This window comes from Protomyctophum bolini (genome assembly GCF_963924005.1).
Source record: "Protomyctophum bolini genome assembly, chromosome: 9".
In the NCBI taxonomy this organism is placed as follows: Eukaryota; Metazoa; Chordata; class Actinopteri; order Myctophiformes; family Myctophidae; genus Protomyctophum; species Protomyctophum bolini.
The window spans coordinates 23,692,377-23,707,320 of NC_137870.1; the positions used below are offsets into that span (position 1 = coordinate 23,692,377).

General features: G+C 41.4%; 3 protein-coding genes across 3 annotated transcripts in view; 2 read left to right on the top strand and 1 right to left on the bottom strand.

The window, feature by feature from the left end:
* neu4 (sialidase 4) overlaps positions 1 to 244 on the top strand; it is a gene marked incomplete at both ends in the record, with an annotated part of 2,579 nt that extends 2,335 nt beyond the window's left edge. Inside the window, 1 exon segment of the mRNA XM_080772874.1 lies at positions 1 to 244. This exon segment is cut by the window's left edge and continues 267 nt beyond it. Within this exon segment, the coding sequence (XP_080629000.1) occupies positions 1 to 244 (244 nt within the window).
* Positions 245 to 2,216: 1,972 nt separating this feature from the next.
* Positions 2,217 to 14,925, bottom strand: gfm1 (G elongation factor, mitochondrial 1). The gene is made up of 18 exons (XM_080772413.1): positions 14,742 to 14,925; positions 14,239 to 14,394; positions 13,938 to 14,070; positions 13,599 to 13,803; positions 12,878 to 12,994; positions 12,533 to 12,683; positions 12,148 to 12,302; positions 11,516 to 11,600; positions 11,269 to 11,406; positions 11,078 to 11,179; positions 8,479 to 8,535; positions 8,245 to 8,382; positions 8,072 to 8,154; positions 4,617 to 4,779; positions 4,312 to 4,456; positions 4,011 to 4,171; positions 3,856 to 3,909; positions 2,217 to 3,760 (listed from the first exon to the last, which is right to left on the bottom strand). The coding sequence occupies exons 1-18, from the start codon at positions 14,814 to 14,816 to the stop codon at positions 3,617 to 3,619; spliced, it is 2,262 nt and encodes a 753-aa protein (XP_080628539.1). The 5' UTR covers positions 14,817 to 14,925; the 3' UTR covers positions 2,217 to 3,616.
* Positions 5,117 to 7,900, top strand: lxn (latexin). Its single transcript, XM_080772018.1, has 7 exons — positions 5,117 to 5,250; positions 5,634 to 5,813; positions 5,926 to 5,985; positions 6,369 to 6,543; positions 6,638 to 6,774; positions 7,539 to 7,601; positions 7,696 to 7,900. The coding sequence occupies exons 2-7, from the start codon at positions 5,676 to 5,678 to the stop codon at positions 7,807 to 7,809; spliced, it is 687 nt and encodes a 228-aa protein (XP_080628144.1). The 5' UTR covers positions 5,117 to 5,250; positions 5,634 to 5,675; the 3' UTR covers positions 7,810 to 7,900.
* Positions 14,926 to 14,944: the final 19 nt, after the last annotated feature.

Sequence of the window (14,944 nt, forward strand, 5' to 3'; positions counted from 1 at the left end):
TAGCATCTTCACCCTCTATGAGCTTATCGATAACCTACCCCAGAACAGGCACATTGGATGTGAAAATCAGTTCTGCAGCAGAAAGCAGACCCACAGCAGAAAACCGCAGGAAGCCAAATTCCCTATGACAAGCCAGAGTTATAGAACACATAAGGCTCAAAGTACAACACATCCCAGAGAGCTGCCAGAGTGTAGAAACAAGAGTGAGAAGCACAAGCTGAGTGAGCTGTGTTGTGTCTCTTAACTGTATCTTCAAGGGCTTGCATTTTTAAATAGAATGTTATATATTACTTACTGATTTATAGACAAACTATAAAATGTGTTCTGTAAAGCACAGACCTCCGATAGGGTGGCGCTTCATCTATATTCTATACGGTCTTGTTGTGCTTCTGGCACCATGTTCCCTTTTGGCCAATATAACTGCATGATGCATGTGACCAGTTAATCAGTTATTATTCCATTGTCCATGATAATCCTTTTTTCAGTAGTATTGTGACGTTCGGTTAAACTGACAGGCCACGTCCACTCTCGCACCCCCTTTAGACCAGAGTGAAAAATCCATCCATGGAAAGGGATCAACCTTTTCACCCAGTTTTGTGCAAATGTGTTTGTAATTGCTTGAGATGTCCTACTAACAGATAAAAGGCAAATGGATAAGTGGGGGTGAAAAATATTACCTCCTTGCCTGGCAGAGGTAACAATTTATTCCCTAGGTGCATGAGTCACATGACAATCACACATATGGGGATTAAAACAATGTATAGACTCAAGAATGATGCACTATGGCGACAACAAATGTGCATTCAATGTGTGCATTCAGTTTGGGAAAAGTTAGTAGGAAAGGGTAGTGTCTGGTCTTAGCTGTGTAGCGTGATTCATTGATGACCTTTGAGTTCTTGATGTCGAGATTTTGTCTTTGTGACTTGTGATCAGCTACTGTATTGTCCTTGGACAGAACCCCAAGGATTTGTTAATAAAGTTTTGTTTAATACCTGTACATTTTGTCTTGAGCTCAAAGAGGGCTGTGGGATTTATCTATACATGTGTTAAAGTGAAAGCAGATTATACTAATTACTAGATGTGAGTTTCAGGTCTATTACTCCACAATTTGTTGTGATGAGTTGATGTTCTCATATGAACATGATTCATATCTGACATTATATAACTGACTTCATCCAGCCATGTCGTTTTCCAAGACCATTTTCTACAATAATTTCTTCACTTATACCAACCACAAGGTCAAATCAAAATTCTATGAGCTCAATGATAAGCTGCATCCAATCAAGTGATCATGTTAACCACACCTATTTAATCAGAACCCTAAACAGTTTCACACCTAGTCTGTTGCAGTTAATTTTAATGAAGGAGTTGACAGCTTGCTGAGCAGAGTTTGAGAACACATTACATTGTCCAGAACCAGATAAAATGCACTTAATGCAGCACTTTGTTTAGTTTTCCTGCTATCTAAACAGACTGGTGGCAGCTGGGTCTACTCTGGACAGCTTCTTCTTTCCCCTTCCCTCTTGCATAACTACACTAGATTAAGGCTCATTTCCCTGCCTGCACACAGAAAACTCCAGCCTCTCCCCTACTCTGTGGCGTTGGGCATTTTCTGTGTACCTACAAAAACTTGACAGTGCGGATTATGACTTTGAAGATCCTTGTTGTTCTGACCTTGTTGAATGTGGTCAATGGGAGCCCTGTTGTAACAGTCACTCCTGGATCAAGATCAGTGGACTTGTCAGCCCACCCAAACAGTGTTCCAAACACAGCAGGAGAGGGAAATCACTGTCCGACCTCTAATGTGGTAAGGAACTAGCTCGGTTGGCTTATCTGGGTGATGCCATTTCGAGACGCTTAACCAAGGTTGGAATTTAACTTGTATTGTTACGAGACTAGATATTGTCTGGGATTTTGAATATTGTAATATCGTGAGAATAAGTGTTGTCTTTTCCTGGTATTAATGCTTAAGCCGCATTGTAGATACGTCATGAGCTTGTAGAGCTGCTATTTTTGGCAGATTTGTTTGAAAGAAAATTTATCGTCTCAATATATTATAGTTGCAATATTGATAAGAGATATTTGGTGAAAGATATTGATATTCGATTTTGCCCAGCCCTACTCAATATATTTTGATTACCTTAATTCCTGGTGTCTTTTTGACCCCCATCCAGGGGACATATGCCATTTCAAGTGTTTCAGAGGAATAGTCCAAATAAAGGGGTAAAATTTATTCTGAGATCATCTCTACATCAGGAACAGTCTGTACATAGTACAAATCTAGCAACTGCTCGTCCAAACAGATTGTTTCAGATATTCTTTGGGCCTCATTCAGCAATGTTATCTTAAATTTCTCTTGTATTTTCTCTTAACAGTGTTAAAAATAAGAAAAGCCTACCTGGGATCTCAATCTGTTCTTAAAGGACAACTTTAGTTTTTTTCAACCAAGGTTGTTATTAGAGAAAGTAAAAGATGAGTTAATTTTTTTTCCATTTGCTGCTTTCTTTCGTTTTAGGGATTTTAGCTGTTTTTGACAGAGGGGCGGGGGCATTTGAGCATGGGGCTAAATATGTATTTATTTACTTAATATGGCGATTTCTTTTTTTATTTACTTACTTACTAGAGTAACTAGACACCAGGAAATTACATCTGGCCACAGAAGATCACAGGATCTACTGAATGTGAAGGAGGCCTACTGGGGGGAAGCCACACTGTGTGTCATAGGCTCAATATGCAGTTTGAAACATTCAGTATATCTCGTGATTTTTTTTGTGGCCAGATGTAATTTCTTGGGGTCCACTAGGACTATAGTAAATAATAAAAAAAGAAATCGCCATAATATTTTGTAAAGAAATACATATTTAGCCCCATGCTCGAATGCCCCCGGCCCCCTGTCAAAAACTAAAGAAAGCAGCAAATGGAAAAAAAAAAAAAAACTTAAAACATGAACCTTGATTGTAAAAAACTGAAGTTGTCCTTTAACATCCAAATCTGTTCTTACCCAGGTGTGCTGAATGATGAATCTCACTTGAACTTAAATTAGACAACGCCCCAAAGGCCCCTAAACAGTGGGCGTGGATGGAGATAAGGGTGCTGGCTGCAGAAAGCAGAGGCCAAATGGGGATACAATTATAATAAATACACATTTTCATAAGAATCTAACAATATGCAGGGAAGAAATACAAATATTTACAATAAAAGATCTGACTTGTTTTGAAAGCATTTTGAATTATCTTTTTAGATTTGCATTCTGTGCCCTTGATGTGTTTTACGTGTTTTCCACGGGAGGGCGCTGTCCGCTAACCTATGGGTCATCCATGGTTTTGATTCATGATCCTTCCAAACACTTTGGAAATCGTTGATCATGTGACCATTAAAAAAAAAAGGTCTTGCACGCGTGTAGGAGCCAGTAGAAAACACCACTACAATGCATCCGATGTGCGCAGAGAAGGCTCTCAATCACATATATCATTAAAACGGATTGACGCGTATGGACCATGATTATTGGGAGGTGAAAAAACATGGCACAGAAAGTGTTAACTTCAGACTAATTGTTTGGATGCTTAGGGTGGGAGTTGCTCATGTCATAGTCCAGTATATTGTTGGGTTACAGTTTTCAGTTCTTAAACTTCTTTCTTTCTTCGTTCTTCTTGGCAGGTAACTGTCCTGTAGACTCCAGGTATTTATGGATGAGATCCTCTTGTGTGGATGGGAGGCAAGGCTGATATCTGCTATAGTCCATGGTGTACTCTCCCTTTCCCTGGAGGCGGAGAATCAGGAAGTTATTACTTAATTATACTTAATATAATACAGACTGTACAAGACTGATATCAGCTCATTTCAGCTTTGCCTTACTTCTGTACAAGAGCGCAGCTCAGTGGCGTAACCAAACATGTCATTCAGAGGAATCTGTAGGGAGCAAAATAAAGTTATACCAGTCAAATAATGTGCTAAGAGGGGTAATAATGTACTATAAGCGTTAAGAGACTAAAGTTAACTACTCTACTCACATCTGCATATAATGTAAAGTATCCTTCTGCCCCATCCTGTCCTGTGATAACACCATGGCGCCGGTTAGCACCGGCAATTACTGTTCCCTGAAACTCCTGGGGCGCTACAATTTCTACAGACATGATTGGTTCTATTATGATGGCGTTTGCATTTTCCATGGCTGTAGGACAAAAAAACAGAGAGAGAGACAAACATGTACATCAGCACAATATCTTGGAAACACTGAAAACCATTTAAGTAAACAAAAACAAACAAAAGTAAGCTCTGTGGAGCCATCTGTGATATGAGCAGGACCCTCACCTTGCTTTAACGCGCCCTCCCCTGCACGGATGAAGGAGAGCTCATTGGAGTCAACCATGTGACTCGCTCCATCCTCCAACACAAACTTGAGGCCTGAGATCTTGTGTCCACTCAGAGGTCCTTTCTCGCAAGTGTCCTTGAATCCCTGGTGGCGAATGGAAGACGTGGATGAGGGTAAAACTTAAACGACAGTTTAAGTACTCAAAATGCATTGCTTATATCTGTTCTGTGGCATTAAAATAATGTTCAGAAGTCTCCCTTTGTGACCATCAAAGCGGAAGAGTTAGCAATTGCATATATAGTACCTTCTCAACAGCTGGCACAAACTGCTTGGGGATATTGGTGCCAACAGTCTGGTCCTCAAACTCCACCTTGGTGTAGTGTTCTGGCTCCAGGGGCTCTAGAAATCCAATGACTTTACCATATTGGCCAGAACCACCAGACTGCTTCTTATGGGTGAAGTCAAACCTAAAGGCAAGAGTCTGAATTTACTTCCATCCTAACAGAATAAGATATTCTAAGTTGCAGCATGAACAATATAAATAGAATATAAAATAGTTGTAGGCCCCACTGGCAATTGTGTCATTCAAATTGACCATATTCACACGGCAGCCATTTTGCTATCTAGTTAATACATTAATGCCACCCCAGGCATTTCTTCCCAACCCGCAAATATGACGAGAGCAAAACAGCCGCTGTCAATACAATTACATAAAGGAAGAAAAGTACATCTGTCTCTTTAAGAAGGGGGCGGTCATTGCCTACCAGGAAGTTGGACTGACAGAGTATTTCCTTAGAGTATATATTAGTAGTAGCAGATCTGACAAGGGATCTCATCTTTCCATTCATAGGCAAGATCCTCCTTATAGTCACTATCTTTCACATTATCGGCCTTCTCACATTGTTTTTCCTTGGCCTGTACTTTTCTTTCCCCATCTGGTAAGTAAAGCTCTCACTATGATTTCCTGTTACAACCATTCCTTGTCTTGAACTAGAAAAGCATGTGAGCCTCTACTTTGGCTGTGTCTCTCAAGTCCGTATTCTGCTCTGTTCTAGCTCCTCTATGCTCACCACGCTACTTTTTTCTGTGACTTCACTTGTTTCCTTTCTGTTACTTCAAATTCAGATTACACGTGGATTACAGGTTAGAATTTCAGTGAGTGCTCAGGACCGAGGATAATAAGGACCCGAGACACAGCCCTCGTCCGCACCAGGGGTTCAAAGTCCTCTGCCACCCCCCTCTCCCATATCAGTTTAATCTTGTTTCTTCATGCTCTCATGTCGATCTCCCCTTTCAATATTTTCTCTTTCTCTGAGAACAGGAGGAAGTGCCACCAGAATTGTTGGACACGGTTGAAGATGATATGGCAACTGGAGAGTTGATTCCCGATCACTTCCCTGCCCAGAGGGCAGCCCATGTGGTTCGACACTACCTCAATACCCTCTATGGCTCACCTTACCGATGGGTTGGATTGCAACGGGTTTACAGTGCCAAATCAGAGGTATTATCTCATAAGGCTGACTTAGTTTGATCTAAATAAACAGTAATTATTAAGATATTATAAAGCTTAGTCCTGACAACTGTCTGATTATTTTATGTTCTTTCTTTGTCAGGACGTAGAGAGTGGGAAGAAGTATCAACTAGAGATCTCAGTTCAGGAGATGATCAGCAATGTAAGATTGGCTTCATTATCACACTTTACTTTTGCACTAGGTGTAATGGCCATGGAGCTTAATGGTCATATTTTTAATTTGTATATTATATAACATTACACAACTTGGCAACACTGCATAAAGTTTTGACTGATAAACCCTTGGGTATGACCGAGTAGTGAGTACTGTGGATTATAACACGCAGTTGAATATTCTTCCATTTTAGACAGAACAAGCACTTTTGCTGGAAAGATGTATTGCAGCTTACATTAGGCTGCATTCAGTTGATATATTTACCGTCTAGCTACCATGGTTACATGACAACAATTAAATCTCCACTTCTTGCTTTGCCCCGCCTTGATCTTTTTATACTCATTCTCTGCCTCTCCCACCTTGTCATGCAGACAAAAGCAAATTGTTCTGCAGAGGTGGTATTTCCAGGAGAAGAGGTTAAAAGTGCACCGCAGGTCAATGCCTCGTGTGAAGCCCTTTTAACAATCAACACCACAGCTCAAGAGGAGGCCTTGTACGAACAATACAAGACCATTCAGTTGACCAATTCAACAAATAATTTACCCGGTATGTAAAAGACGACAACATCATAGCAAAGCAATCACAATTCATACAAGAGGATTGACTATAATTATCCGTCATGTTGACTTTCTGATTTCAGATAATTATGGTCACATTGACGATAGCATGAAGCCTTTCTGGCATTTGGGGGGTGTGGCTGCCAGTTTTGTGATGCTGAACGAATCCACTGAGAACACTCTCTACAACATGGCTCAGGTGGCCAATGTCACACAGCTGGTGAGTTTTTCTCCACTGTGAGGGGGGAGGACACTAGCCCTGTTTGGAACCGCACCCTCCGCCATTAGCTCCAAGAAGAGGTGTCTGGATATCCCTTCATAGGTAGAAATGGTTAGAGCCCGTCCATGAGCAGGTATCACATCGCAGTATCACATCCAAAAAGTAAAAGCATTTTTTTAGAGCTACAGAAGATTGAATTTTTATCGCCCAGTAAACATTTTGGAGTGGGGTGAAACAACCGTTTAAATAGCTTTTTTTTAGTCAGCCTATGCCATGTTTTCCCAATGCGATCTTACGGAATCAGTACTGTGCATGTGGATGGGGGTTAACTGGCCACAGGCTGACTAAATAAGCTATTTAAGTGGTGGTTTCATCCCGCTCAACTCTTTACTGGGCGGCCGGTGGGCACTAAAAATGATATCTGTTGTATCAGGAAATACCTTTTAGGATACTGCAAAAAGGATTTTCTACACTGCGCTTGGACGGGCTCTACCCATTGCTACCTATGCAGGGATATCCCGTCACGGAACCTCTTATCGAGCTAATAGCGGAGGGTGAGGTTCCAAACGGGGCTAGGGGGACACAGGATTAAACTGCAGCAGATTATACTGCAGTATTGTAGCAGTAACTCATTTTGTCTTTCTCTGCATAGATTTCTCTCCATATGTAGCCAATTCATAGGATGATGTTGATTAACATTGAAATCATGTTAAATAGTAGGCCTAGGGGTAACTGATAAAGCTGACCCATTTCCATCATTACAGGAAACCGAGAACAATCATTTGAGGTTTAACTATCATATTCTGCTGCATGAGATGATTTCCCAGGTAACTATCAAAACAAATGGGTCCCATTTTCAGCACAAACACTGATGGAGCAGATCTCAGAATATTTCCATTTGCAATCTATGTAATGTTGCAGGAGATTATCCACTGGAAGATGCTCGTCACTTGGGCTCCAGCAGAGGGAGTCAACGTCCTGCAGATGGAACAACTGCCCAAGTGCCATGAATGTGTAGTGCCTACAATGATATAGGAAAATCCACACACCTCCACCTATAGCCTCTACCCAGATCCTGCAGCACTTCATGTATTAAACTACTGGATTAAAACGTAAACATGTATAATATAGAGTCACTCCAAATGGTATGCAGTTTGCAACACTGAAAACACCTTTTTACTTTATCAAAATGATAAATTCATCTGATATCCTTAGATTACACTGTGTTACAGTTCATTAAAAAGCACCATCTCAGTTTAAACTGTACGTTGCATTTTTTGATGAGTTCAGTACTTACGGTACAGTGCTGGTGACGGTTTCTCTGAAAGCTACCTTGGGCTTTCCCATCACACAGGGGCAGTTGTATTCCCTTTCCATCCTCTAGATTAAGACAAAAGTCAGTTACTAACTACAGGTATAATACACAATTTGTCTATCCTACATGAGAAAACATTTTCACATCGTTTGTACCTGAGAGTAGATCTCTAGATGCAGCTCTCCCATGCCTGAGATGATGGTTTCTTTGCTCTCTGTGTCAAAATGAACTCTGAATGTTGGGTCTTCTCTTGTGAAGCGGTTGATGCCTTTGGAGAATTTATCCGAGTCATTCTGTATGAGTGAAGGAAAGAGAGGCTCAGTGCAAACTTCAGATATTATGTAGCCTTAAACAATCATATGGGGAGAATAGTGTGTATTATGTTTTACCTTATTTCCAGGTTTCATAGACATTGAAATGACAGCTTCTGGTATGTGAATGGATTCCTGTAGGGCAGCCACATGTCAGTTTTACTTTGTTCAATATAAAATGATAAGTCATAAGAGAATGCTAGTAGATCAGTTCAGACCACAATACTAAATCTATGGCAATAAACGCAATCAGTTTAGTCAATGTACAAAGATAGTTTGTTTTAATATAAAACTAGATAAAGTGCCCCTCGGGTCTCCACCAGGCCAGGTTGTGGCCTCCTGGTGGCGATATAATAGGCCAATGTGAAAAGGGTGCCATTTGTTCATACGCCTTGGATGGCAATTGGATGATTTGAGGCTTTTGTGTTATTAATACTATTTTGGATTTATTTAGGCTTTTATAAGATTTTGATGTTAATAATGGTGTTAAGCACCATTATTAATCCTTCCCGTGACACGTTGTGAACTTAACCCTTATTTCACTGATAGTCTATCTATGCAATGTTACCCCCATAGGATCTATTTATGAATTGAAGCCTGGTTAAAAGCACTCGGAGGTCGAAGGTTATTTTTTTTAAATTACCGGTAATTACAAACGAATGGTTCGGATGTTCGCTCGAAAATTCCTGCCGAAGTTTGAGTCCTAAAAACATGGCTAGGGTACAGCCTTAATGACGATAGAGATTTGCGGGATTTTGACAGAACCTGGAGGAGTAATATATAAAACGTCGACCTCCTGGTGGCGCTAGAACAGGCCGTTCTGGAAAATTTGGGGCAGAGGTTAATCGTTGGCATCCAGGGAGTGTGTGTGCAAAATTTGGCATCGACTGGGTTAACGCTGCCGGAGATTAGCTGGTAACAGCATAATGCAATCCCCTTAAAATTCAAAGTAAACTACGTAAAGGCGCACTTAAAGAAAAAGGACAAAGTATCGATAAGAGTGTCAATTCATTAATACTGCTGGTACATGATATGAGAGGTAGAATTGCGATGTCAAGGTCAAGGTCAAGTTTATTCATATGTCCCAAACTGGGCACTTCGTTTTACAGCAGATAAAAAGCTCAGAGACATTACAAACAGTACAACATACAGAACAACAGACATACGTATACATTATCACAAGATGTTACATTAAATATAAAGTGCAACCAGGGCTAACCAGGGCTAAAGTGCATCGAGTGTAACTACATCTACCTCCTCCTACTTCCCTTGTTAATGGCTCGGATGGAGGTAGGTATGAATGAGAATTTGTACCTGTTGGTTTTAGTAACAGGGGTCTTTAACCATTGGCCGGATGGCAGGAATTCGTATTCCCGGTATAGGGGGTGAGAGCTGTCTGCTCTAATTGATGATGCTTTCTTTAGCACCTGCTCATCATACAAATAACTCAGGCCGCTGAATTTTGCCCCCACAATTTTGCTAGCCCCCTTAACAACACTGTTAAGGTCATTTTTCTGTCTCACACCTAGATTGCCATACCAGCAAATGGCAGCAAAGGTGAGGACAGACTCAATGAAGGATCTATAAAAAAGAATCATCAATGATTTATCGACCTGGAATTTGGCCAACTTCCTCAGACAAAAAAGGCGCTGCTGGCCTTTCTTACACACCATTTCGGTGTTGCAGTCAAATTTGAGACGATTGTCTATAATTGTCCCGAGATATTTGTAATTTGTAACAAACTCTACAGGCTGGCCATCAATAACACTGCTCTGAGGAGCAGATGGACCACGACGAAAATCAATAAACATGTCTTTGGTCTTAGTGACGTTCAGTTGTAGGAATGCGTCTTCACACCAGGACACAAAATCGTCCACAACTGGGCCATGGCTGACCTCACCATCACCCAACAGACTAACAATAACAGAATCATCAGCAAATTTGATGATGCTTCTGTCGGCATATTGACTTCTGCAGTCATTTGTGTACAATATGTATAAAAGTGGGGAGAGTACACAACCTTGGGGTGAACCAGTGGATGATGTTAATTCACCAGAAAGCTTCCCATTCACCCTTACTCTCTGGGTTCTATTTGTGAGGAAATCCAGAACCCAACCAATGATACCAGGGTCTAAGCCAAAGTTGTTAGCTAGTTTTCCAACTAGTATGTGTGGCTGAATGGTGTTGAAGGCTGATGAGAAGTCAACAAAAAGCAGCCTAGCATGTTTCTTGCTAACTTCCAGATGTTTGAACAGAAGGTTCAGTAAGGTGATGGTAGCATCGGACACCCCTCTCCTAGCCCTGTATGCAAATTGCATAGGGTCCAGATAACTCTCTGTTTTTAACAAGAGCTCTTCTTTAACGAGTCTCTCAAATGACTTCATAACCACAGAGGTTAACGCCACAGGTCTGAAGTCATTTAGAGCCTTGGGACGAGGTTTCTTGGCTACTGGCACCACAGTGGAGCGCTTCCATAAAGATGGCACCCTCTGCTGAGTAAGAGATAGTTTAAATATAAAATGAAAAATGGGGCCTAGCTGTTCTGCACAGACGGTGAGCAGACGGCTCTATATATCCAGCTGTATATATAGCCACAGCCCTACTTTGAAGACAGAAATTACATAAATCCCCACATTCTAGACAATGGATACCCCGTGGAGCAATTACTATCACTCACCATAGAGAGGTTAGTATTGTTCTTGGATGTGAAAGTGTCACCACTTGCACAGTCGATCCCAAACAGAGCACAAATATCTCCTGCATACACCTGATCAACATCCTGGAGTGGACAGAAAAGGATATAATAAGTTTGACTGAGACAGTGACCGTTGACACAGGCTGTGTGTATAATATGTATATCGTCCTGACCTGCAACTGGTCAGCATGGAGACGCACTAGCCTCGGTACTCGCACTCTCTTGCCTGTGCGTGTGTTGTAGATGTACTCAGACTTTTTCAGACAGCCTTGGTACACCCGCACGTATGTCAGCTGACCAAACCTCCCTGCCTAGTGGAGATAAGACAGGAAGTGACCGCCAATCTCAGGAACCGTAACCCTAACAATTAGTGAATTCTGAAGATGTACATGCTCTTAGTTCTCAAATAGCATCCCTCACCTCCAATTTGAAGGCCAGACCAACAAAAGGGTGCAAGTCGTCTCTCGCAGGGTCCAAGACAATCTTAGAGGTTTCACTGGAATCCCTGATTAGAATAGATTAGATCCATTGAAATCAGCACACAAAAATGAAATATATCACAAAAGCCTTTGTGTATTTGTCAAACAATACACAATAATGGAAACATGGAAATGTCATATCAGTGTTAACATTTGAATTACCATTTTAAAAATAAAGTTTAGAAATTGTTTTATTTTTGCTACATTGCTAATGTATCAACTTAACTCTGAAGCCATTTCCACACAGTAAGCAACAGACGTGCCTAGTAATTCATTTTCACGAGAGGGTAGGTAGGGAGGTGCGGGCAATCTGATAGGTGGAGTGACAAGCAAGCGTACTCCATTGAAACTTTAGCGTTCATGCTCGTTTGACGCACACAGCCAACAGTGACATGAGTTGAAATGTGACACGTTGTGTCTATTCGCATTAAGTGCCGTGCAGCCTTGCAGTTCCAAGTGAGAAGGCAGGGATTGTGTCACTCCTTTTGTGAAAAGGTCTTAAGACTATGGAAGTAATAGAACATAAAAACGTGAACTGTTTTTTACACTGAGACTTTTGGTGTGTACACTCACTCATTATTCAAGATGGCATAGTTTGGGACCTCTGTGGGGTTGGGCAAGTAGTCCAGTACAGCATCCAAGAGAGGTTGGACCCCCTTATTCTTCAGTGCTGTGCCCACTAGCACTGGGCTGAACAATCGCTGCACTGTGGCTCTGCGGATTGCGGCCTGCGGAGCAAGAAAGTGAGATGTGATTATTTTTTTAAAGGAAGATGTAGCTAAAAATTATGTTCAGTCTATACTAGTCAAATAGTTTTGCTTAAGAGTAGGCCTGCACAATTAATCGAGATAAAGACTTTGGCCCCTGCCGAATTTACAAATAATTTTTAAATAATCATTGTGATTATTTTTTCAATCGTGCAAACGTAATCTGCTAATACACACAGGAAGAGACAAACCTTTATGTCATCAATGGTGGGAATCTTTTCCTCCAAGAACATCTCCCCTAAGATTTCATCAGCATTTGCAACACACTCTATCAGCTCCTGCCGCCGGTCTGCAGCCTCAGATCGAAATTCAGCTGGAATCTCATCATACCGGATATTCTGACTGTAGAGGACGATACATAATATGATATTTAAAAACAAAATCCATTAACTACTGTGGCCGGTTTACAAAAAGGTTAATTTAATATTGAACATACACAAATAAAGAGTACCATAATAACCAAAGACAGATGCCTTTTCAATGAATCCAACAAAACATTTATGTCAACTGAATGTCACCCTGTCAAAATCACTTACCCAAAAGGTCCTTCAAAATATATGCTCTGCTCCTGTATAAGGTCAATGATACCACTCATTTTCCCCTCTAGCCCAATGGGAATGTTCACAAAGGCTGCGTTGTGTTTCAGTTTGGTTCTGAAGGAGACAAACGTATTGAGAATTAGGAAATAAACATTTCAGGTGGCTGACCTGTGACGCACTGTAAGTAGTCAGACTTCTATTACATGTCTATGACACATCTATGACGTGACAATGTTTCAGTATGATCAGCCCCATTGACTTCATCAAACTAAATGTTTTTAAAATAGCATAAAATATGTGAAAAATATATAGTAGAGGTATTTCTGTAGCCTACTGGCACTGTGCATACTTGGCACTGACTAGTGCAGCGTTTTGCGAGATTACCTCCGCGCACACACACAATAAACACAAACTTCATTATTGTCTCTGCCAGGCCAGACATCTGAAGACCAGAGAGATGTTTTCAGCTCTGTGTGTCTGTGAATTTGGTACCTGCATATCTGATCGCTCTTGTTTCTCTTTCCATCTCCTCTTGTGATATACAGGTATAATTTTATAATCAACAAGTAAATACTTCCGGATCAACGGCAACTAGCACTTTACAAACTGACTGACCAATCAACCATGCATGAACCATCATACTACCTTTGTGGTCTCTGCTAAATACATTATGTGAGAGATACATACTGTACTATTGTCCCTTCCATTTGTTTTGTACCTGAATTGCTGCAGTGCTCTGGCGGGGTTGGCACCCATGCGGTCCAGTTTGTTGATGAATGTGAGGAAGGGCACATTATAGCGTTTCATCTGTCTATTAACAGTCATGGTTTGACACTGGACACCTCCCACTGCACACAAAACCAGCACTGCCCCGTCCAGCACACGCAGAGCTCGCTCAACCTCAATAGTGAAGTCAACATGGCCTGAGTTAAGAAAAAAGAGGTACAGTAAGTAACAGTACTGTATGTTGTCCACTATTTAGTCTACAAACGGTCTGCATCATTTTGGTGGACTTGCTTTCTAGATTTACAAATAGCACTGAAAAGTGAAAACCTACCTGGTGTGTCAATTATGTTGATGTTATTGTTTTTATACACAGTGTATGTGGCAGCAGACTGGATGGTGATGCCTCTCTGTCTCTCCAGTTCCATGGAGTCCATGGTGGCCCCCACACCATCTTTCCCCTTCACCTAAAAAAAACACAGAATTAAGGGATGAGCCAAGCGCTTTGTCTGGTGTTTATTTGTAACTTTACAAAGATGAATATTAACGGGCTTTTACAGTGTGCACGAGAAAGACAAGAGGTGACGAGTATACACAGCCTTACACCACAACAACAGATGAATATGGGTGCTTACTTCGTGAATCTCAGCTATCCTGCCAGTGTAATAGAGTACACGTTCAGTCAAGGTGGTCTTCCCAGAGTCAATGTGGGCAGAGATGCCAATGTTGCGGATCCTTTCGTTGGGGAAGATGCCAGAGGAGGAGCATGTCCGACAGCTATTGATGAGCACCTGTCAATGAAATGACACGTACAGTACACAGTTAATATCCACCAGGTATTTGGTCTGTTTCTTGATGCGAATGCAATGTGAAGGCCTACTGTTTATAGCGTTTGGTGTCATGGCCACAACAGTTCTGATATCTCTAATCTTAGCCCCAGTATGTTCCCTCAGCACTACGCTCATTCTGTAGCTACAGAATCATTCAATGAGCGTAGGGAGAGGGCACATACTGTATGGGGTAGCCCCGCTCGGAACCCTACGTACAGTGTAGTGTAAACAAACTGTACCTAGGGTTCCAAGCGGGGCTACATATGGGGCTACTAATCTTTGATCAGTTTCTGATAGGCAAATGTTACCTTTTTGAGAGTGACGGTTCCTGGTGCGAGAAGGTGTGTTTTTCCTAAAGTTAGTCCTGCTTTCAGTATCCTCATATCGGCGGTGACCGGTGTATGGAGTCTGTCGACACAATAGCCAACCTACAGTCTATGTATCCAACACATTCACCCACGACACGAGTGGTTCAAAGTCACGCCGGTTCAAGCTGAAGCTCGTTGTGAAA